This window comes from Ptychodera flava, chromosome 6 (genome assembly GCF_041260155.1).
Source record: "Ptychodera flava strain L36383 chromosome 6, AS_Pfla_20210202, whole genome shotgun sequence".
NCBI lineage: Eukaryota > Metazoa > Hemichordata > Enteropneusta > Ptychoderidae > Ptychodera > Ptychodera flava.
In genome coordinates, this window is record NC_091933.1 from 28,947,410 (window position 1) to 28,971,721 (window position 24,312).

The 24,312-nt window shown below is 37.0% G+C and overlaps 1 protein-coding gene across 1 annotated transcript in view; it reads left to right on the forward strand.

The window, feature by feature from the left end:
• Positions 1-24,312, forward strand: part of LOC139135425 (plexin-2-like) — a 126,518-nt gene that overhangs the window by 31,434 nt on the left and 70,772 nt on the right. Inside the window, exon 14 of the mRNA XM_070702805.1 lies at positions 1,193-1,492. Within this exon, the coding sequence (XP_070558906.1) occupies positions 1,193-1,492 (300 nt within the window). The remainder of the gene's footprint in view (positions 1-1,192; positions 1,493-24,312) is intronic.

Here is a 24,312-nt window from a genome sequence, read left to right on the forward strand (position 1 = left end):
TTATTGCCTAACGTTCTTGCCGTAACATAGCGATAAAAGCCAATGTGGCCGTCCAGATCCATTACGCAGATATGCGCGATTAAAACTCATCAAAAGCTGGTAGAACGATAATCTACCATGACATACATAGGCAAGGAAAGTTTCGTTGCGGTTAGGTCCAATATGGCTGCCAGACAGTCATTTTCTTGTGTTACTTTTCATGTTCAGATTCAAAATTGCTCGGACACAGGTATTTATGAACAGATGTCTCTAAACTTTATAGAAAGGACGTTGAACTATAATGAATATGTGTTCGACAACTTGTGTCATGATATGATCCGATATGGCTACTGGGTTGCCATTCTCTCATGACTTTTCATGTCTTGAACAGTTTCGCAGATATGTCTGTAAGCAGGTCGATTTCAATTGAGGATGATATGAATTATGTACTATGCCATACAGGTGTGTTGCGGTGCAGCCTTATAATGGCAATATGAACCCCTGGCCACTGCTGAGATGCGTATTTTTTCCATGTAAAAACTGCATCTAAGTCAGGATGAGTTTATTTCGTTGCGACGAATACTGGGGATAACCATATTTAACACGATTGGATCTAATTTGGGATAATTGGATGGTGAAGTAATGCCGATTTCATCTACAAATGTAATCTCATCTGCTTTTCTTTTTACATTACACACTTGTTTTATGAGTGATTTATTGCAACATTCAACTATCTTGCACCTAACACTTTTGAGAAATCACAAAAATATAAAAATCCAATTATCCCAAATTAGTTCCAATCGTGTTATTTGAGTTGTAAAGAAAGCAGTAAGTTTGTTTAGAAAGTATAGACTAAGTATAGACTGTTTATGTCGGGACTCGGTATTTTGTCAGTTTGGATTTGGCTGGCGTAACTGTCAATGTGGATTAATTGTATTACTTTGTTGGCGGAACAATGTAAATGAAGGAAAGGTATTGGAAAGCTGCTCTGCACTATGAAAATACAGTAATCACAATCTCTCCTCAAGTATCGATGTAACGTAAGAATGGAATATCTCACGTTCCCTCGTCGATGAAATCTGTCACGAATGAAAGCGATCGACCAAACACATGTGAGACATTTCCTCTTAGCCCATTTGAATGTTTTACTGAACTTGTATACTCTGGTCAATAACACCCTCAAATGAGTCGACGTTTGATTGTTTTCGCGTAGGTACAAGTCGGGGTAGGCGACAGCCGTTACCTAATCGGTTACATTGACTATGAAGATACGAAGTTACCCATCGAGGCCTGGATCATCGCTATCGCCGTCGGTGTCATCTTTCTGGTACTCTTCGCGGTAGGTGTTGTCATCTACTTCGTGGTGTGCCGCATAGACGACGTTTGGAAGGAATCGGCGGTCAACAAGAGAAGTCCCGCAAAACAGAATACGAGACCATGCGGTCTTCTCCCGGGGCCTACCAGAGTGTTTCCTTCGATGGAGGCTCAGCTTACTTACATCTTAGCAGCAAAGGTGTGTGTACTTATATGTATTTATAACACACCACACGCTCATTCCGTGTCGCGATTCGACAGAATATTTCACGTGACGAGAAAACAGATACGTCTGGTCCACATTGAATCGACAAAAGTGCCGTAAAGGGTATTTTTTGAAAAGCTTTTTCCCTAGGGAAATAGTTCAGACCAAATTTCGAAAGTGCCCGGTCGCGTGACCATAGTGTCGTCTGCAACTTTACAACAATGGCAGTTGACTAGAACGTGATGTGCGTCAGCGATGATGACGAGGTCTCTCTAAAACAGATTTTCCAACATTTTCCAACATTGCAGCAGCATAGAACTTGAACATTCATCGACGAAAAAGATTCAAGCGCAACCAAGGATTATTGCTAGTATGCTTAGGATATATTTGAAAGAAAGTGGTACCAGTACAACTGTGTAAAACACTGTGGAAATATCGCCAGTAAACTTGTCACAATTGATTGTTGCGGTGCAAAATATCAAAACATATTAAAAACTATAACATCATACAACATGAGCGTGTGGTATGTTATAAAACACCCATAACCTCGTCTTTATTCGGGCTATAGCGCCCGTCATTATCCCTCCCGGCTGTGTGTTACCAAAACACATCGCTATACCCTTCGGCCTACGGCCTCGGGGAATAGCGATGTGTTTCTGGTAACACACGGCCCTCGGGTAATAGACGGGCGCTATAGCCCTCATGACCAGGTAAGAGATTTTAATATACAAATACAATTTTTAATTACTAACACGCCGTTGAAAGGCAGTGTTACCACATTATAGTGAAGGTAAGGAAAATATAATTATATAATTATAGCTTTCCAACGTTAAATGCAACTTTAAACAAAGTCTCGCCCGCTGGATAGTGCTGTAGTGTCGCTGAACCGTAAAAATGGAAATTTGAAATTTCTTGTTGGGATAGAGCGATATGTAATTATTTTATCCCACATTTCTTGCCACTCAATGACTTTTGGTTCTTTTGTACGATAAATTAAGGTTACACTTATAAGCTTATCAAAACGTAAAAGAAGCGTTTTGAAAAACATGCCTTATCTTTGTTTCCTCAAGCTTCTTCAGTCAAATGATAAGGTTGTTATCCTGTTTCACGTCCGTATTAAACTAAAATGTTTTTTGTTTTAATTTCTCTATTCGAAAAAAATATGATTGATATCCTATAACTTCTTAGATACGTACTTTCTGAATGACTCTTCTGACGACTTATAGATCGGGTACATCATTTATTTGTTTGTTTGTTTTATCGTGGCGAAGACAAGGAGACGCTGATGGACAAGCTGGATGAGGAAACTCGTCTACAGATACAAGATGTGCTTATCGAGAGTAGCAGAATTCAACTGAGCAGCAATGAAATCCTCGGCAAAGGTAGATTTAAATCGATTTCTTCGTTGTTAACAACACTGTGTCGCGGAAATGCACCTTTCCATGGAAAGATATTTACCTGCAACATCGTTAATGGTGCAATGTGCTAGCAGTATCAAACGCTAGAGTTACTTTTGGTTGAGTTATTAGAAAATTGTCGATTCAAATACACTGTCTTCTTTTCCCTTTTCAGGAGAATTCGGAAGAGTGCTGCTTGGTGATCTTTTAGACGAAGATGGCAAACGAAGCAACAAAGTTGCCGTGAAATCGTTGAAAAGTGGGTGTATCCTATGTTGTTGATGTATTTTCCAGTATTTTTAATATGTTTATAGATTTCGGCTTCTTCTTTTACTAGTATTCCTCAAATCATTTCGAAGTTCGATTGTTTATCAAGTCAACCCATTCTGTATGCGTGAAACGTCCTATATTATTGTTGATTACTGAATTGGTTCTGAGTTTATAAAGTCAACAATAGCATGTGTTGAGCATTTGTCAAGGCTATATTCGGTATTTCAACATACTGTATCGAGAACAAGAATTTAAGCGAATTTAAGTAAGTGCATTATTCAACATACGTAATGAAATTTTGTCAAAAGATACTCCATTGTCTTTTGTAAGGACTTACTGCTCAGCTCATGATATCAGACTGCTAAACTGGAATTACCAGCTTAAGGCATGCTGAGCTCAAAATTTCGTTGTTTATTTTGGTGAACACTCGCGAGCTACTTTTCAGTTCAAAATAAACCTAACTATTAATTGAAATATATAGACTGTAGAGAATGGATTTTCAGGATGAGACCTCATCACGTATTATAACAGTAATGTTGGTGTGAGTATGCCATAGTATGTGTGTTGAATACAGACCATCCTTCCCTCCCCGGTTCTAAAATTATTGCGTCAACTGAGAGAAGTTAGAGATAATATGAGCTTGATTTGTAGTAAGGTAGAACGCACCTCAGGGACAGAAATTCGGGCTTTAAAATTTTATCAATTCTCTTCTGATTTACTACTTGTGGGGGTTCATTTTAAGGCTCTTGATGAAAGAAAAGTTTTAAACATCTTTAGTAAGTTAGTTTTTCGAAAATCGAAAATTCTATTTTGCCTTTAGAGTTAACACAGGGATGGCGGCCATTTTGAAATGCAAATATTGGTAAATCATAGGTAATTTGTCTCTCCAGTACGAAATTTTGCACAGTGACCCTGATTTTTAGTCTTGCTTTGGTAAGGGACTGGTCCAAAGTTTCATTGAGGAAAGTTTTAGCAAAGTCTTTCACTTTCAAGGCGCATACTACCTAAAGTGCTTTGCAGCTGTTCCGGTCAATTTGTCCCTAGAAAAACGCTAACAATAGAACAGAGAATACGAGTAGTACTGACTTGATCCTTATTTTGCGCAGTTTTGTTTTCACTGTTTCATTACCTGTTTAATTTGCAAACATGATAATCTTTCACAGAATACACTGACATAGACGATGTGCGTAATTTCTGGAAGAGGGAATAATGATGAAGGATTTCAAACACCCCAACGTCTTAAGTCTGATCGGAGTTTGCATCGACGACGACGACTGTCCCATGATTGTACTTCCATACATGAAACATGGCGACCTGAAATCATTCATAGAGAAACCAGAAAGGGTGAGTTGCAAGTTGGCTGAATTCTATCATTGATGAAAGTATAATAGGAGTACAAGTTATAGACCAGTATTAAGGTAGAATGCACCTCGGGGACAGACATTCGGACTCTCAAACTTTTACAATTCTCTTCTAATATACCACATGTGGGGTTCATTTTAAAGCTCTTGGCGAAAGAAAACTTTTAACCGGCTTAGTTTTTCGAAATTCGAAAATTTTTATTTTTTTCCATAGAGTTAACACAGGGATGGCGGCCATTTTGAATTTCTAATATCGGTAAATCTTGGGTAATTGTTTCTCTAGTACCAAAATTTGCATGGTGACCCCCTGTTTTTATTCTTGATTTTGAAAGAGAATGATTGAAAGATTCCTTGAGGAAAGTTAGAGCAAACGTTTTAAGTCTTTCACTTTCGAGGTGCATACTACCTTAACCGGCATCCTCACTACACTTGCAAGAAGAATATACCATTTATTGCAAGGTCTACAGTACATTGAAGGCGATTTGTGATCACCGTGACTGCTGTCCTAGATATATGACAGTGTAGATTGCATTTGTGTTGTCAAACACGCATCGCAGGAGTATTTTACCTTTCGTACTTGCAGGAACTGACCGTTGGCAAGATGGTGATGTTCTCACTACACATGCTCAAGGTATGGCATATTTGTCGAATTTGAAATTCGTACACCGTGACTGGCTGCTAGAAATTGTATGTAAGTATTAAATAAAGTTACTGCGTTTGGTTTTCACCAACTCTGCTAACTTAGCAAATTAAATATTCAAACGTGTGTCAATACTCCCGTTAGCAGTGTTTCATCATTTCGCGCAGTTTATAACGTGAATTACATGTGATTCTATGTGAAATTCTTAAAGGGTTGATGAATCGGAGACAGTGAAAGTGTCCGACTTCGGATTGTCACGTGATATTTACGAACGGGAATACTACACCAGCGAAGACAAGAAGGCCAAGTTACCATTTCGATGGATGCCACTGGAAAGTATTAAGAAGAGAATATTCAACGTGAAGACAGACGTGGTAAGTACACATCCACCCTTCTGATACACATCTTCGTTTGATAGCTTTCGCTATGTCACCTCTTTCGTTCCGTGGTATTCACTGTGTGTTGGCGCTGTTCTAAGTGTCAATGATTATCAATATCTATCATCATTTATCATGTTCAAACCACGGAATACCTACGTACCTTTTTTACAGTGGTCATACGGTGTGTTGGTGTGGGAACTGTTGACACGAGGAGAGCTCCCCTACTCCAGCATTGATACCTGCGACATACCTAGCTACTTGGAACGAGGAATAAGACTGCCACAGCCGGCCGAGCCTCGGATGATTTGTGAGTTCATAACAGACAACGGGATTTTGATGAAACAGTTGTACTAAATACGCATATAAGTAATTCCATTTCTCATTGACATTAATCTCATCAGTCCACATTACTGTATTATAATTTCTGCTGCTTTGGACAGCACCTAAGTAAATTCAATAATTGACAAAGGCTAAAATCAATTTAATTCTCCGGAGTGTGAGTTACGGAGTTATTTTCGAACATTTTCATTTCAGGTATGAAGTAATGCTAAAATGTTGGCACGAAGATCCGACAGAAAGGCCGGAATTTAAAACAGTGGTTGGACAGCTGCAATACATTTTAGAGCGAGGCGAGAAAGGATCGGAAGATAGCTACTACTTACAACCAATAGAAAGTCCGTATTATATCAGCTTATCCAGCTCTCCGTTATAGAAGACGTTTATTGCTCTCTATTTTATTGCTTGTAAAATGTGTACGCTCCGATGAATTGTCATATGAAAACCTTATCCAGCTGAAGGACTTGGTATGGAACGTCGTAGAGATAATTTATGTTATACGAGTCATAATTTTGCATAGTGCACCAGAGATCAACTTAAACCAACGTAATGCTTAAATATAGACACTTGTGATGGCGTTTTGATCTCCGATCAGGGTGAGTCATCCTTTTGGAATGAGCGGTATGCTCAACGAGGATGTAAATTGTAACCTTCCTTCTAAAATAATATGACAGCGTTTATTTTGTTGTTACTGTTAGGCGATATATCGATAATGTAGTTTCCATTCCGACCCAAGATTATGTCAAAACTGCAGACGCTAATACAATTTCTATAGTGACTTATTTTTTTCCATAAGCATGCAACCGAAGCGATAATAGAGGATGGTACAAAGCGTGTGAAATGGATTTAGAGTGTACCATAAGCTTAGTTGAAGATAGAGCCAATCACCATGTTAAGGAATACGGCGAATTATTCACTAACATATGACCAGATATGAACTGAAAATGCTCACTTTTTTCATCATATATTGCAGTTATGTGTAAATTTGAACCTTTGCCATTGAAAGTGTTATGATCAACACAATGAACAATATTCACAAGAGATTAACTCTAAAGGTCATTAAGTATTCAAATATGCAATCAGCTGAAATAGAAATAATTAATTTCTTTGACTGCTGTCATTGTTTCACCACTTTATATAGCAAGTGTAATTGCCTTGTTCGAGTCCTTCAAACTATATATTCCAAACTTTGAAAGCTCATTAGATGTGCATATTATAAATTAGCTGATATGAAAATGCGAAATGACTTCCAATATTGGTATAACCTGGTATAGTTATCAATGTACATAGCATGTTTTGCCAACTTTGATCAAATAAATCCAAGTATATATCCCTAATTAGGAAAGTTCTTTAAATAAACAAACTAGGAATTAGCTGAAGCAAAAATGCTTAATGACTGTCAATAATGTTCTATCATAGTATGTTTAATGTACATAGCAAGTTTCGTCAACTTTGGTTTAGTCAATTCAGATAAATATACCTAATTAGGAAAGTTCATAAAATATGCAAATTAGAAATTGGCTGAAGTAGAAATGCTTAATGACTTTCAAGAATGTTGTATTATATTATCTTCAATATATGTAGCAAGATTCATTAATTTTGGTCAAGTCAATTTAGATACTTTTATTCAATATACAAATAAGGAATTTGCTGAAGTAAAAATGCTTAATGACTTTCAATAATCTTCTATCATAGTATCTTTAATACATAGCAAGTTTCATAAATTTTCATCATGCAAATCTAATATAAAGCCTTAAATATGCAAATTAGGATTCGGATCAAATATGCAAATTATTTCATTAAATATGCAAATTAGGATTTGGATGAAATAAAAGTTATCTTTCACGTCATCCCTTAATAATTTTCACAGCCGATATATCTTGATATGATCAACATTTGTAGCAAATCTCATCAAATTGTGTGAGGTCGTTCTCAATGTATATCCGTTTTTTCTAAAATAATTAATTATGCAAATTAGCAAAAAGTAAGCAAGCCACATCCTCCAAAAACTAATCAGTTCCTGCCATTTGCAAACTGAATCTGTGTACCAGATTTGACTCTACTCTGATGAGCTGTTTTTGAAATATCGAGCACACAGACAGACACACAGACAGACAGACAGACAGACATCTCTGCGACATATGCTGAACACGTGAGCAAAAAATGAAACCAAGTGTTTTAATTTTTGAGTTCTCTTGCCATCGGGTCTGGGTTTCGACCCTATATTTCTTGTACCTAGACGTCAACACGACAAGAGATGCAATTTCCATAAACAGAATTGACACTGTTTGCTTTACGATTTTTTTTGAGTTTCCGTTCTCAAGTAACAAATTCTTGGCCGTAACAAGGAATTTGATAATTTTGACCTCTTTTACAAGCTGTACGTCACGCGTGAAATGCAAATGTGCTTCCAAACATCGATAGTTATAGCCAATGTGAAAACAATTCTAAAAGTTGGTTGCTTTATAGAGAAATTGTTCGCCACTTTCCTTGTCACTTTTTCTCGTTTTGTTGGTTTTTTTAAAGTAGAGATTTGAGAATATGTATATTGAATGTTTTTGTACATCGATTCTGTGTATTTGACAAATTGCAAGCAAAATTTCATTGATTTCTTTCTTCCTTGTAAATGTAAGCCTAAACTTGATCTGTACATGAGAGAGTGAAATTGTCGTTTGTGTCGGTAGGTAAGTGACCCTTGACCTTAACTAAAGTTCGCCTGCTAGGAGAATTTAGCATTATTTCAAAAAAACAATTAAATGTAAAATCGTCTGTCAAAACACTCTGCTTTTTGAGACTTTTGAACTCATGTTCTTTAGATCGTTTCAAGTAGGCTGTATATCATCATGCTGACCTCAAAATATCTTCCTATCCTCTCCTGGTTTTCTCTGAATTCTACCCTCTGAAGAAATATCGCATTAGGAAACCATTTCTTTGTGACACATTTGATAAATAAATTCAAATTTTAACGGTCATTTTGATTTCCCGCCATTTTCAAAAATTGGTAATATTACAAAGGAAACAGAACATACAATGTCACAGTTGAAAATATTCCCCCTATGCATTACATTGGACTACTCTGTGCAGTTTTATGAAGATTTCAGTGCAGATTTGCATAGTATCCATGGTTTCTTTTTCCGCACTGGGCTGCGATTAATGTTTGGGCAAACATTTAATCGCAGTATAATATTTATCTTGTTCAAAATTGCATACGGAGTCCGGGCGGGTAGCTAATAAGTGTATACACACACCTAAATTAGTACATTATCACAAACTTATTTTAGCTTGAAAATAAAATCATAAAAGTAATGCTAAAAGATACAGTCAGTGGGGCTTTAACTTCTGTCACTATATGCAGACAAATATTTGTATGTAATGTTCATGTTGTTTGTTATTCATTTAAATCGTTTAGATTAGGTTCTTTTATTACTCGACTTAATCGAAATTTTGAAAATGCTCATAATTGAAATTTTAAATACATCTTGTTATCAGGAATTAAAGGAGAACAATTGAACAGAAACTAAGTCTCACTGCTTGTTACGTAAGCAAGGTTTGATTACTACAAAATACATTTAGTTTTTTTCCGAAGTCCTGGCATTGTTTTACCCGTGTATCCTAGGTTGTCAATATTCAAGGTGTATTTCGATAGTTAATTAAACGGGAATTTTTAAATATATATACGCTGTTATAAATTTACCTCACTCTGTTTTAAGTTTATCAAGTCGAACACACATTTCTGTCAGCAAGCCAAACACACTGGAACTATCGAATTTGTTTAGGCATTCAACCATTGACTTTTTCTTAAGGCCGCGCATAAAACGGTTTGCATTCTAGGCTTTTATTATTTATTTTTATTTATTTATTCGGAAGACCAACAGGAATAATATCCCAATTACAGGCCCCGCTCGACATAAAAGAAATACAAGCACAATCACACAAAATAAAAAATAAAAACAATATATACAATAAAAACAGACAATTGCGATTCACAAACGAGATCATGTATAAAAATAATTCTTTACACTATTTTTAAAGAGACTAAATCTGTCAAAAATATCAATATTTGGATTATATTTTGCAATTTCGTTAAAAGTGGACAGAGCACGTGGAATGAAAGAGTAACTTGCGAACATTAATTCTGGTTGCTGGTACCCGAAACGGACAGTTAAACCTTAAAGTTCGTTGAACATTCAGTGGGATTTATGTTAAATAAGAACTGTTACCACAGAATGAATACATTTGTATAAAAAAACAGAGATCAGAAACTTTTCTACGATTAAAAAGGGGAGGTAGTTTGAAAAATGTGCATAATTTTCTATACTTTGAAGAACAGTAAGGTATGTTTTGTTTAAAGCATAAGTATCTGATAAATTTCTTTTGAACACGTTCAACTTTATCAACTAGGTTCTTTTGCCATGGATTCCATATAACAGAACAGAAATCGAGGCTGCTCCGTACCAAAGAAATGTACAAGGCCTTCACCGACTTTACATTATGGAAATCTTGACAATTGCGTTTTAAGAAACCTAGATTGCGCGTTGCTTTCTTGACGACAGTATCAATGTGCTCGGATAAATCTATGGAGCCACAAAGTATGACACCAAGGTCCTTGATTGACGTAAAACGTGTGATTGGAGTTGTATTAATTGAGTAATTAAAAAGAATCATCTTAGTCTTATTAGTGAAACTAATGAAGCCACATTTGTCAATATTTAACTTAAGCTTCCATGTTGAACACCAACGGACAACCCTGTCAAGATCATCCTGCAACAATGTGCAATCAGAAATTGACTGGATAGTTTTATAAAGCTTCGAATCATCTGCATATAAAATAACATTTGATGACCGAGCACATGTTGACAAATCATTTACGTATAAAATAAAAAGCAGGGGACCAATAATAGAACCCTGGGGTACACCAGATACAGCTGGGCACCATTTGGAAAAACTTCCCTCAATGACAGTTCTCTGGGAGCGATCAGACAGATACGACTCAAGCCACTTAATGCAATTACCGGTATAACCGAAAGAAGAAAGTTTGTGAATAAGTAGTTTATGAGAAATGGAATCGAAAGCTTTACTGAAGTCAAGATAAATTGAATCAGTTTGTAATTTATTCTTGAACGCTGTTGAAATAAAGTCTGTGTAAGTGGCTAGATTCGTCTCGACGCTTCTCCCAAAACAAAACCGTGTTGATCATCAGAGATAACGTTAGCAACATGGCCATATAAACTCTTAAAACGATCTTCTCGAAGACTTTACTAAATAAAGGTAACAGTGAAACAGGTCTGTAGTTTCTAATATCCTGCTTATTACCTTTTTAAAGATTGGCACTACATTGCTACGCTTAAAAAAACGTCGGAAAGATTCCGGATGAAAGGGATTTATTATAAAGATAAGTGAGAGGAAAAGCAAGTTCCTCAGCGCACTTTTTAAAATTACACCAGATACATTATCAACTCCACAAGCTTTGTTTACATCAGTGGAAAGTAGTAATGTCATTACGTCATCGTAACGTGCATGAATATTGCACCAGACGTCATCTTTATAGTAGTTACATCAGGTAAATTCGACTCATCAGGTTTACTAAAAACAGATTCAAAGAAATCGTTAAAACCTTCAGCAATTAAAATCGGTGAATCAAACACGGAATCAGTATGTTTCATAACCTTTGAATAGAACTAGATTTCGATTTATTAGCAACAAAACCCCAGAAATGTTTGGGATTATGTTGTGAGGATAATTCGATTTCCTCTACATACTCACAATATTTGATGTTTTTCAACTTTTTACATTCTGACCTTAGCTGGGAAAAAAGTTCATAGTCTGCAGGATTACCAAACATTTTAAATCTACGATGGGTATCTGCCTTCTCCTTCAATAGAGAAATAAGATCCGCATCGAACCAAGGAGGAAATTTGCGCCCTCTAAGTTTTATTTTAGAGACACATTCATCAATTGCACTATTTAAAATGTCCTATGCGGAGCAAATGACTGATAATCTCACTTTTGCTACATGTACCTTTGAAATCGTGTGTAACTTCGTGGAAGTTACGTGTAGACAGAGAGATTGTCAGTCATTTGCTCCGCATAGGAACGTGAACGCCATGTTCCTGATTCACGCGACCGACGACTAGAAATGAATGACAACTTGCCCATATCCTATTTATATTCCAAAAATAGTTTAAACGTTTAAACGCGGAATCTTTAAGGAACACTACTTTGACCTTGCAAAAAATAGCGAATTCTTGGCTTGTGCATCTGATAAGTACTATTCTGCTCGCGGTGACACGGTCATTACGTCATCGGTATTTTCCTTCACTTGAAGAAGAGAACGTTTATGAACAATATCTCATTGCAAAAGCAGCTTTTGTTTTTTTATGGCTTTTGATTTTTTTAAACTTTGCATACATTATTGACTGCTTGAGTGCGTATATTGGCAAATCTCCACATCAGAAAACATTTTAAAATATGCAAACAGTTATTTTTGAAAGATATCGTTTTCAGTATTCAATTTTAACCCCACGTTAAATTTGCAAAAAGATCAATAACAAGCCTTTTAAATGTAGTCTTTTTGAAAAATATTCTCTTATCATGATTACAACAAAATACATAAAAGTTCCTGGTTTTTAGCAAACATAAGTCAATCGAGGAATCGAAACAATGCAACGACGTGGAACAAAGTCGTGAAACATTTGCAATTCAAAGCATCAATGGTGACAGAGATGACCTGTAAATTTGGTTGAAAATTATGTTTAATGTATTAACATTTTGAACTTTTATCAACAAGTGAATTGTCAATTTTGGTTGCCGGATATCATAACTTCTATAGGGTCTCTTGAGACTCAAATCTCCGTCTCGACACAACAAACTGGTCAAAAACCTCCCACCTGCACTCTCGTAAATCGTACCGTGACATTGACGAACTCTAACATATTTTTATTTTATTTTCGATGTAATGTTCTGACAGCATTGACAAACATCTGTCGGTAACCCTAAACTAGCTATATATGAGAGACTACTAGCTGCCAAAATGTATCACAGCTCACCCAAGGGATGCAATTTTTCATGGTCACTGTGTTCTTGTCTCGTGTCTTCATCTATTTCTATCTATGTCCTGAAAATTTGTTTTAAGACCTTGAATAAGAGACCTAAAGTTCTTTGCTACGGCTCACTCGAGCTGGCAAATATAATGTGGCAGATGCAATGCAACCGTTCAACCCCCCTCTCTGTCTGTCTGTCTGTCTGTCTCTCTCTCTCTCTCTCTCTCTCTCTCTCTCTCTCTCAGATTTGTACCATACTCGACCGCTTATCCCTCTGCAATGTGACTAATATTGAATGACAAAGTTACATCACTCACTAACTGCTCCATGATCCAATCGATGATTCATACAGAAGTTGAAAGGTCGCAGCATCACGTACTAAGTCAATTTACTGGTGCTCTGTCGGTCACAAACCTTTTTATAGATCTCTCATACCCTGTTAACAACTTTAATTCAATACTATCTCGTTTACTTGGAGTATCAGTCACATTGCCACAGTTCGACAGAGCCTAGCAGAGACCCTAGATCCCTTTTTGAAGGTCTCGCCCGTATCATAGGATTCTTTTGACGGATGAGGTATTATAAGGTAGGCTTAAATATCCGCTTTTATCGCTTTTGGACTTATATTCGGGGCTATCTTTCACAGAACGATAACCAACTTTTAAGAGGCCGACACCAGCCATTGTGCACAATTGGAATATCATAATGTGCGAGGCATATTTGAGGTATTTCGTCCTGAGCAATGACCCGAACAATTATAAGATACTGCAGTCTATTAACTCAATACATGCATTCATGACTTTAGGAAGTTATAGTGAACAGATGGATATGGTGCAGCATTTCTGGCAGGGACACTCTTCCTACATCGCGAATAGCCGAGCTCTTTGGGTGTTTTATATGCAGTACACGTTCAGGGCAGAAATAGTCAAAATATCCAGTTAAAAACTATTCTGCGTGAACTTTTTATTTTTCAAGGGAGGGGGTGTCACGTATTGGCTCTTGATATTCAAGCGCGATACATTGTGCACGATCCGAGGTAAATGAATATCAGCCACAGAATAATGATCTCCGTATATGCATACTGAAACAACGCCCATTAATACAGTTTGCATGTCATATTTTGAGCAGAGATGAATTCCTGGGCTCAAAAAATAATTCCTCTTCGACAATTTACACTTTGCATTTATAGTTAAGAGGTCCTCAGAAATCGTGATCTAAAGGTTCAGTAAGGGTAAACTCCTTTCTTTACGAAAGGTAGGGGCCCCACTTGATTAGAGGTGGCATTCAATCAGAAAATGGGAAATGATAGTCTATTACAAGTAACAGAGCCAAGGGCGTGAAGCTAGAATTATGTTCCAGTTTAAAAGTAACGCGTTGAACTTTACTCCTCGTAATTTATCCAATCGACATACCTAGTTCATAATTATATCATTTTTTTATTAACACCGAAGAAGCAAGTTAACGAAGAACGTTATAAACCATGAGAAATGTTACGATTTCTGATGCGATGCATGTGAATCTGGACTGACGAAATGAAACGAAATGGAAGAATGCCGCCAGGTAATTACAGTTGACGATTCTTCGTCTGCGCTCTTTAGAAACCTAATTGTCTCATCAATACCAGAAAAACAGCGCCGCTTCTCACTCTTCGAGTTCGTCGAAAGGTCACCCTTGCTTTTGCTAATTTCGTGTCGTCTGCATAATGATGAAATTTTATGACGGTGCTAACCTCATCCCCGGCGTCCTCATAATGAAGAGATCATCGTTGGCAGCGCTTTGAAGCTTAAGAGAGCACTGTCATATTTAGAGTGTTAATTTATCCCAGACTGTCACGACATGTACTGCGGAGGTTTTAATATACACCTCACCACCAACTTTCGGTCAGCTCAAGGTAAAGATAATTTATAATTGCAGCTAGAAGGGTTGAAATATGTTGGCAATCAACTCTCACTCCAACAAATCCGCCTTATATGTAATTTAATACATCTCGAGGTCTTCCCGAGAATCACATGCGGTCTCGCGAGTTAAATAATACATCTGATCAGTAACCTCGCTAAGTAAGCTGTGACCAACTGTTACAATTTCCTTGAATTTGTCCGTTCTCACGCAAGTCGGGACTTGTGATGGCTTATGCATCTCTCGTTCACAAATACATCGAAACTTTGAAATCATGGCTTCGCGGTCCGTAATGATGATACTATGCTTTCTCAATTTCAATCTAATACTACGGTCGCCTTAAGCTTTTCGAGAAAGAATGTCATCAATTTTTTGAACTTGCAAAAATCTGAGAAACAGCCATAGTATTAATATGTAGTTTCTTTCGAAATTAAATTTTCTAGTTCCTACAGATGTTAACATTCAGATACTTCAACTTGTAAGTTGTGACAAAATTAGCTGTGCTGAATTTTAGAATAGCCCAGAATTCAGAATATCAAAAATGTACTGCAGAAAATGCTTTTCTGATTGCATTAGTGTGAAGTTTTAACTTAAGTTTTCAGATACCAAGCATTCCAAAACGTTTGCCATTTTACAAAACGTTTATACAAAATTGTTAAATCGAAGTTGTAAAGGGTCAAAGTCGTTGTTTTTACCCCCTTTCCTGTAGTACAATTCGCTTTTTAAAGTAAAGTTATTTTGGGATCAACAAAGTTTATACAGTGTTAAGGGTTCGTTAAATTAACATTTCCTTTTATTAACAATGGTCAGAGTGTCACATCAGGTAAGTTAACAACCCTGTAATTCATTTTGAATTCCCACTCACTAAAAAGCACGTAGCTAAATCAAAGTGCTCTACAGCAGCCTTCGCTATGATGTCACATTTACCATTCTGTCATATTCATGTGGTGGCGCTATTCTATATGTCAATAATTATCATATCTAGATGTCACCCCAATAACCAATACCAAATACCTCAGGACTACAAACAGGCAACAATTTACTGTTGTTTAAATAGTCGCAGCGTATTTTATCAAGTTCAAACCATTGATCCCTTCTTACCTTCTTTGCAGTGGTCGTACAGTGTGTTGGTATGGTAACTAATAATACGAAAACTTCCCTATGCCAGTATTGACACCTGGGACATACCTTGCTACTTGGAAAGAGGAAGAAGCCTGCCATAGCCGGCCTAGCCCCGGGTGATTTACGAGTACATGTACATGGTCGTTGGCGTTCCATTGTTGTGAAGGTGAAAAATTATATGTATCGCGTTTACCTTGTCGTTCTCTGGCATAATGGCTATTTCTGCCTTGACAAAATTTCACTTTGTCATAAACGTTGTTTTAATTTTAATTTTATTTTATTTGACTAGGAACAACGAGCTTGCGCTCAATTACAGTTTCAGCAAAAAGGAATTAAACAAATACAATACAAAACATACAACCAGGAAATAAATAAATAACAAACAAGTGACTAAAACTGAGAAAACATTTAGCAAATTAAGACAAATAAATCGTATTAAATAAGAATCTGCGGAATTCACCATAGCTACCATTAAAAATATAAAAGCTGTGATTCCTTAAAATTGTTAAGAAATTTCATAGATCGTTGGAGGAATGCATACGAGTGCACATTATTCTTAGATACTGGGGCTTTGAAAAGCTGTAAAGCGTAAAGAACGTGAATGTACATTAAAACATATATTCTTTAAAATTTCAGGACAATTGTAAAAATAAAACATACATTCAAAAAAGAAAGCCATATCTAAAAAATGTCTCCGCTCCTGTAAAAGCGGAAGTTTGAAAAATGTACCAAGTGATTTGTAGTTAATTGGTTCGTAAACTGTGCCTACTCTGCCACACAAGTATTTTACAAATTTACACTGAACCCTTTCAAGTCGATTGATAAGGTGGAGACAAATCAAGGCGTGGAGACCAAACATGGCTGTATATGTTAACATTGTTAAACTTCCCGGAAGTACGTTTAATAAAACCCAATAATTTAAAAGTTTTTTTATGTGAGTGGAGAAATTGAGATTGTGAGTGAGATGTACACCGAGATCTTTAACTGATGTCACTCTATCTAGGTTCTCATCATTAAGTATGTAATTATATGAAATTGGCATTTTTTTTGTCGGTAAAATAAATTATCATGCACTTTGTACAATTTAGTTCTAATTTCCATACCGCACACCACCTCTCAATGTGTTTGAGATCTTGTTGTAACCGACAATCCTCCGTATAGAAAACTTGCTCATGTAATTTTGAATCATCTGCATACAATGATATAAAGTTGGCAACAGATGTGTTGCTGTCATTTATGTACAATATAAACAAGAGAGGACCTAATTTGGATCCTTGGGGACACCAGAGGTACCGTTAAACCAGGACGAGAAATGACGGTTGTTATCCGCTGAAGTCCGTTTGAAAGATACGATTGGAACCAATTGAAAATATTGCCATTGAAACCATTACGTGAGAGTTTATGATGTCAGAGCCTGTGGTTAAGTGAGTCAAATGCTTTGCTTAAGTCGAGATATATTAAGTCAACTTGACCCCAGTTATCGATAACAGTGGATAAATACAATGTAGTCAGTGTATGAAACAAGATTGGTAACATTTGAGCGGCCTTTAACAAAACCATGTTGATTGATATCAAGTGAATTCTGTACATGATTGTAAATGTGAGGAAAAATTGCTTTCTCAAAAACTTTATTGAAGACTGGAAGAAGTTATTTTGGACGGTAATTGCTGGCCTCATTTCGAGACCCAGACTTAAAAATTGGAACAACGTTGCCCCCTTAAACAAAGACGGGAAAACACCAGTTCGAAGTGAATTGTTAAAAATCAAAGTGAGGGGCAACGCAAGTTGTTCGGAGCACGCACGAACAACTCGGATGGAAATCGGAACATCTGGACCAAAAGCCTTATTAGGTTTTAAATCATTTAAAATATCTGTCACTTCTTCAATTTAAGGATGACACTTCTTATACAGTCATTAATAAAATGTTAGCATTCAGAAAAATCATCAATTGTATATTCACTAAAAACTGACTTCAAATATGTGTTAATTAGCTCGGCCACGTCAGATGAATTTACAGCACTACTGTCATTGTAAGTAAGAGACGTAGGCAGAGATCAGTTGTTACGTATTTACAAATGACCAAAAACGCTTACCATTAATTATTATTTGAACACGATTGGAACTAATTTGGACCATAATTGGATCTTTATATTTTTCAATTTTCTCAAGAGTGGTAGGTGCCCTATAGCTGAATGTTGCGATTTTACAAATTACTCATAAAAACAAGTGTGAACGCGATTGGAACTAATTTGGGATAATTGGAGGGTAAAATAATGTCGATTTATCTACAAAATAATCTCATCTGCTTTTCTTTTTGTATTACACACTTGTTTTTATGAGTAATTTGTAATATTGCAACATTCAGCCATATGGCACCTAACACTTTTGAAAAATTTGCAAAATATGAAAATCCAATTATAAAAATTAGTTCCAATCGTGTTCGTGTAACTTTAAAAGAAAAGAAGATAAACAAAGTTACATTCGCAGATTAAATCGACACTGCTTCACCGTCCAATTATCCCAAATTAGTTCCAATGGTGTTTCTGGTCTTGAATGTCACAAAAATAATCATTGTACGCGTGTTTCTTGGCTTGCTTGAATTCTTTGCGTCGTTCCTGGAACACTGCGTACGATTCTTGTGACTGGGATGCCTTGTAATGTTTATATGCCACATTTTTCTGTTTGAGTAGGCAGATGAGATCCGTTGTGAACCAGACGGGATATTTCCTTGGGCAGATTTTAATCTTCGGAACACAGTCATCAATACACGCAGTCAGCATGTCGTGGAACTTCCCCATGATTTCCTCGACGTTAACTGCGCCGCTAAGCAGTGCCCAAGAACAAACATTTAGGAGACTTCGGAGATGATCAAAATCTGCTTTCTGAAAATTTTGTGTCCATCTATGAGAGTAATCAACACCATTAACAAAAATAAGGTTGATGGAACACGACGACGCAAGATGATCCGAAGAGATAGCTGGGTCAGTTGTACAGACAACCACACAACACTCATTACAGAGTACCAAGTCCAGCTGACGTTCATTACAAGTGTTAATTGTACTAACTTAGAATAAATTATATACAAAGTGGTCGGAGTTCCGATTTTTCCAGGATTTGAAAGAGCAGATGTCTTGGTCCAGGAAATATCTGATAAATTAAAGTCGCTGCAAATAAAGATCAGGTCATCAGGCTTGCAAATTAAAATTATTTTGTCGAGTGATTTGTCAAACTCTTCAAACCAAGGGGGTGAAGAGTTTGGTTTAATGTACACTGTTGCAATAAACAGGCTGAATTTGCGAAGTGCAACTTGAACCCAAACAGTTTCCATTTTTGTTTCAAGATCTGGTCGACGGGTTGAAATGAAATCATGTTGGATGGCTAGAAGTACACCACCACTGATTCAAAATAAACTAAGGAAAACAACGCGGAAGTGTTTGCGGCTATTTCATAGGATCTCAAAAGGAACGCCAATCCAGCACAGGTTGAAGCGGCGATGATGGATGTCCCTCCGCGAAGAAGCTCGCCACGATATCGGTTTTGACATAAACCTGCAGAGAAATAACAGACTCCGCCCTGGTCATTAACATTATGGCCACGGGCGAGAGGAAAGCCAAAATTAACGGGCTTGGCAAGCCTCACTTCATTTTTAGCTGTCCTCTCGCCTTTGCTCATAAAAACGTTAATGGTCAGGGATAACAATAAACCTCCTCAGCAACGGGCATAACACTCGATTTGACCAGTTCACTCCATATTGCACTCGCTATTGTCAAAATCTTGTGGTGTACGGTCGTTTGGTGTGATTGATTATATATTCGATATACACTTCCCTTTTAAAACTGAATACAGTTTCATGGCAGTTATTTTACCCCATTTTATTCTCTAATGCCAATAGATGCATACGTAGTTCCTTTCACGATAACCTCCTCGAATTTAGTGATCAAGTATTTGCTATGTTGAACAATTCTTTATGTATTGAGCCATCGAACGGGTTCTGGTTGTACATTGCAGATACAGCCCAGTTGTTCAGCTTCAAAACCAATCAGATAGCTGTGTTTTGCCATCAGCATGATGCTAGGACACTACTTTTTAAAAAAGAAGGTGACATATTAGCTTCAGGCTAAATCATTACTAAAACAAGATCTTGAGATGCATATTGGCATGCAAAAGTTTGAAAGCTTAGCCACTAAAAAATCAGAAATGATTATATGTACCGCATTGTTCACAAGCCGTTGAGTAGAATTTGCCTGAACTTCGTCACTTATACGGCAACGCACCGTGATCCAGCTTGACGTAGGGTGAGTGATTAATAACATCTTAACAATAGGAATACTCCGATCAATGGGGTAGCTGTTATTTTTTTTTTTTTTCTGTCACCCTCTGGCAAATCATATGGGATACAGTGCAGCATCTAACCGGACGATAGGAATCACCACAAGTAAACTATCTCAGCTCAATAAGTTTCATGGTATGGCGTCTGCGGTGTCATACTCACCATGGTAACGCCAAGGCGATGGGGAAGTGTACATTGTCTCCTGTCCTTTTCATCGTAACTTACTACGTCGGTCACAGCGGTATAAGCCTACAGCTTATAGGCGCGCCGCTTCTTTTCTTGTCAGTTCATGGACGTCAAAATAAAGGTACACTGGCGGAATAGTTTCTTTTGTGGTGGCAGTTGAGGAATCGTGAGTGTCTAACCAAGGCTTAAAGTAGCATTTTAAAGCTTCTCAATAGCTGCGAATTTATTTTAATGATTTTTATTTTATTTCAAACCAAAGTTGGTTCGTGTAATGTGCTAACTAAAGGACGCGTATAGAAGTATCACTGTTTGCTTATTTGGACCATGCCTATACATGTTTTAACAGGCTGAATAGTAAACGTGTGCCGCACTCATAAAATGGTGCCCTCGCGGAAAAGTACTAAAACACAGTATTTCCTGCTTATACACATCGTGATCATACCAGAAACAAGCATAAAACTTTTGAATTTACATGCCACTTTCGACACCAATGACAGTGTTATACACTGGTTCTTATTCGAAGAAAACTCGTTGAAAACTGAGGATATTTGAGATCGTTTTACACATTCGCAGCTGTTTCGGTGTTTTAAGGGAATTTTTGCCCCAAACCACATATTACAGGGCAAAATGAATATTATGGACAGTTTTAATTTATAATTTCTGAACCTCGGGCATTTGAAATTATTCCAATCATACTGTATTTTAAATGGTGTTATCACAGTCTCTCTACCCACTGTGGTGTTACCAATATTAATGGTAAGGTAACGGTGCCATGCGAACAGAAGGATATTAAGAGTAGCGGAGAGAACTGATCTTCATACTGCGGCGAAACATGGTGAGGTTTATCGCACAGTGATTAGAAATACTGCCTTGTACGATTACATTTGACATGACTTTTACTGTTGATGATCAATGAGTATGTTTGTCTTTTCAGAAACACTTCAGAAATTGGGGATTCGGTCAGTCTCAGAAGCCAGTCTGGTCTACTTCACTACGCTAAGTTCACTAGTATTGGTCGGGGAATTTATTGGGTTGACTTTTCTTTAAAGCGTGGCGTCCCTACTTTCGTTAACTGTATAGGTTGAAGGGATTAAAGAGGGTGATTTAGGGCCATTCAATGAATATGTTATTTAGTTCTCTGTAATGTATTATAACTTTCAATCGTAATCTAGGTTGAAGTAAACAATATGATCGTAAAAGCTTAAGATAAGCTTAAAATAGAAGTGACATGGGTTTTATTTGAACAGGATGAAAAAAAAACAACATGTAGTACCTATTTTATTGTTGTAAATAGAGCAGAGGTTCTGGTAAGGTCAACCACTGAAGAAACCGAAAAGAGGTTAGGTCATTTATGTCACATGAGCTTGCTGAGCTTAATTCTCTGTCTCCATAGGTTGGTGCAAAGTCCTACATCAGATCGTTTCACGTTTTAAAGCACGCTGTTTGGCCTGACTCGAAGAGACCTTCAATTTCCTATCACTATAAAAGTAGGTTTTGGGACTCCTACTTTTATACGAGTGTACCAAAGCCGAACTACATACATATACATTCCTCTGACAGTCACACTCGCGTTAGCTCTCTCAATAGTCGACAACATAGTTATGTGTGCGTTTTGGCTTTTTATGGGAAAATACTTTACAAAAAAGGGAATGGGTCTTAAGAGGTCATCTCTCGAATCCCCAGGCACCGTTTTGATTCAGCCTCTTACCGCATATCAAAGGTTTATTTATGGTTGTTTTGGTTTAAATACGTGAGGAATTATTCTTGTTTTTTGCTTTGACTTCATTTAGGGAGCCTTCAGTAATTACAGGTAGTGGGCCGGGGGGAATTCTGTGCGCACCTGTACTGTAAAATGTGACCCTCCCCTATCCTTATGTCTGAAATGTAACCCTCCCCCTTGTCCGGCATTCTAAAAACTTGACCCTCCCCCAAACAACTGCAGTATTCTCCGCAGTAATAACTGAAACAATATCGGCTAATTTACTTAACAATTACTTTAATTGTTATAGGGCAGGGCTGGCGTTTTGGGAGGTAGGGTTGCAATTTATCACGCACTTCAAATGCGGGAGGGTCACCATATGTTGTGCAAGTATAAGGCGGCTTTATTTTGTGCAAGTATAAGGTGGTTGATATAGTGCTTCACCCAAAAATATAAAATCATAATACATGGAAGTCTATCAGGCAAACTATTGACAATTCCCCCCCCCCCCAACACACATCAAGCTATATCTGTACATTTATTTATGTTTGATAATATATGTAAATGTACTTTGCTTGAAGCGGGAAGTAAAATGTGCATGTGTGTACAAAAGATTTGATTTTTGGATTTCACTGAACATGTTGATTCACTATATACATGTTAGTCTATGAGGACATTATGAAGAATTTTTTTCAATACAAAAATAGTTAAATCTGTGTATTTATGTATGCTTGATTAATCATATTAATGTACTTGATTAGACTAGGGTGATTACAAATGGATGTGTGTGCAAGAAATTGGATTTTGGCATTTCACCGAAATGCTGATTCAAAATACATGGTAGTCTATGAGAGAACTATGATCAATTTTTTGCCAATAAAAACATAAAACTAACAATATCTGTGCATCTATAGACATTTGTTTCATCAATTTTAATTATTCAAGGTGTTTAGTGTAGGACACCACAGCATCTTCTTTGCTTGTGAAGCTTGTCGATAATGTGTATGTATTTGAAAGAATCCAATTTCGACTGCAACTATTCAGGAAATATCAAATGGACATTCAAATGTTTGGCCGTTAAATCATCTTCCGTTAAGAGTGACCCCTCCCCAATTAGGTTTATAAAATGTGACCCTCCCCCTTGGACAGTTTTCTAAAAGGCGACCCTCCCAAATTCCCCCGGCCCATCCCCTGTAATTACTGAAGCCTCCCTTATTTTTAAGCAGTGGCGATAAGCGGCAACCTTGCAAGGTATCCAGGCAGCCTTTCGTATTTATCTCTAGTAACCTAGGGATTCATTTAGGGTAAAAGTTGCTATAGTTTCCCAGGAAAACCCTCTTGTTTTATATGTAACTGATATGACCAGTAACCTTCATTCGTGCCAAATTCAGTCGAAAAGCAAAAAATTGGGAAGTTCAGTTATCTTGCACGATAAACTGTTGTTTTCATTGAGTATGTAAGACCATCGAAAGAACAAAGGTAAGAAAATTTTGGTATTTAACACTTCAACGTTGAAAAGGGAGTGGGCTTTATGAGATGAACGATTGCCCAATCGAACTTATGTTTCACGGTTAATGCGCAATCTATGGTTTGAAACCTGGTCGTTTCGTTGGTATAATTCATTCATCGGACCGTGGAAGCTTAGTGGACGACTCTTTTGCTTAGAATATCATCGGAACGATTGATCTCGTAAGTATAACATGCATTTGCTTGTAGGCTCAATATGAAAACGTGCCCATAGAGCAAAATTATACATGCATTTCGTAACTTTGCCAAGTTATGCAGCGATGTCATTTCAAGAACATGTCGTTAAATCGACCAAAAGCTCTCCTTATACGAGTGTGTTGAGTTGCCTGCAGTCGAATAAATTATAAACTGGACGTGTCAAAGTCTCCTCTTGATTTCCATCGCCAAGCATTAAATTCTACGTCAAAAAAGGCTGCGCATTGGTGATAGTGTACCGGTTTGATTGAAGAGACATTATGTTTCTCAGCTAGCTCAAGTAGATGTGTACCATATCCAAACTAGATGTACACCTCGGATAAACAAAGAATGTAAATGAAAAAGTAAAATGACTTTGCCAAGCTGTGCAGTGATGTCATTTCGACGATACGAATGGTTTTTATAGTTAGCCTAACCGGAATTTCTCTAATGTAT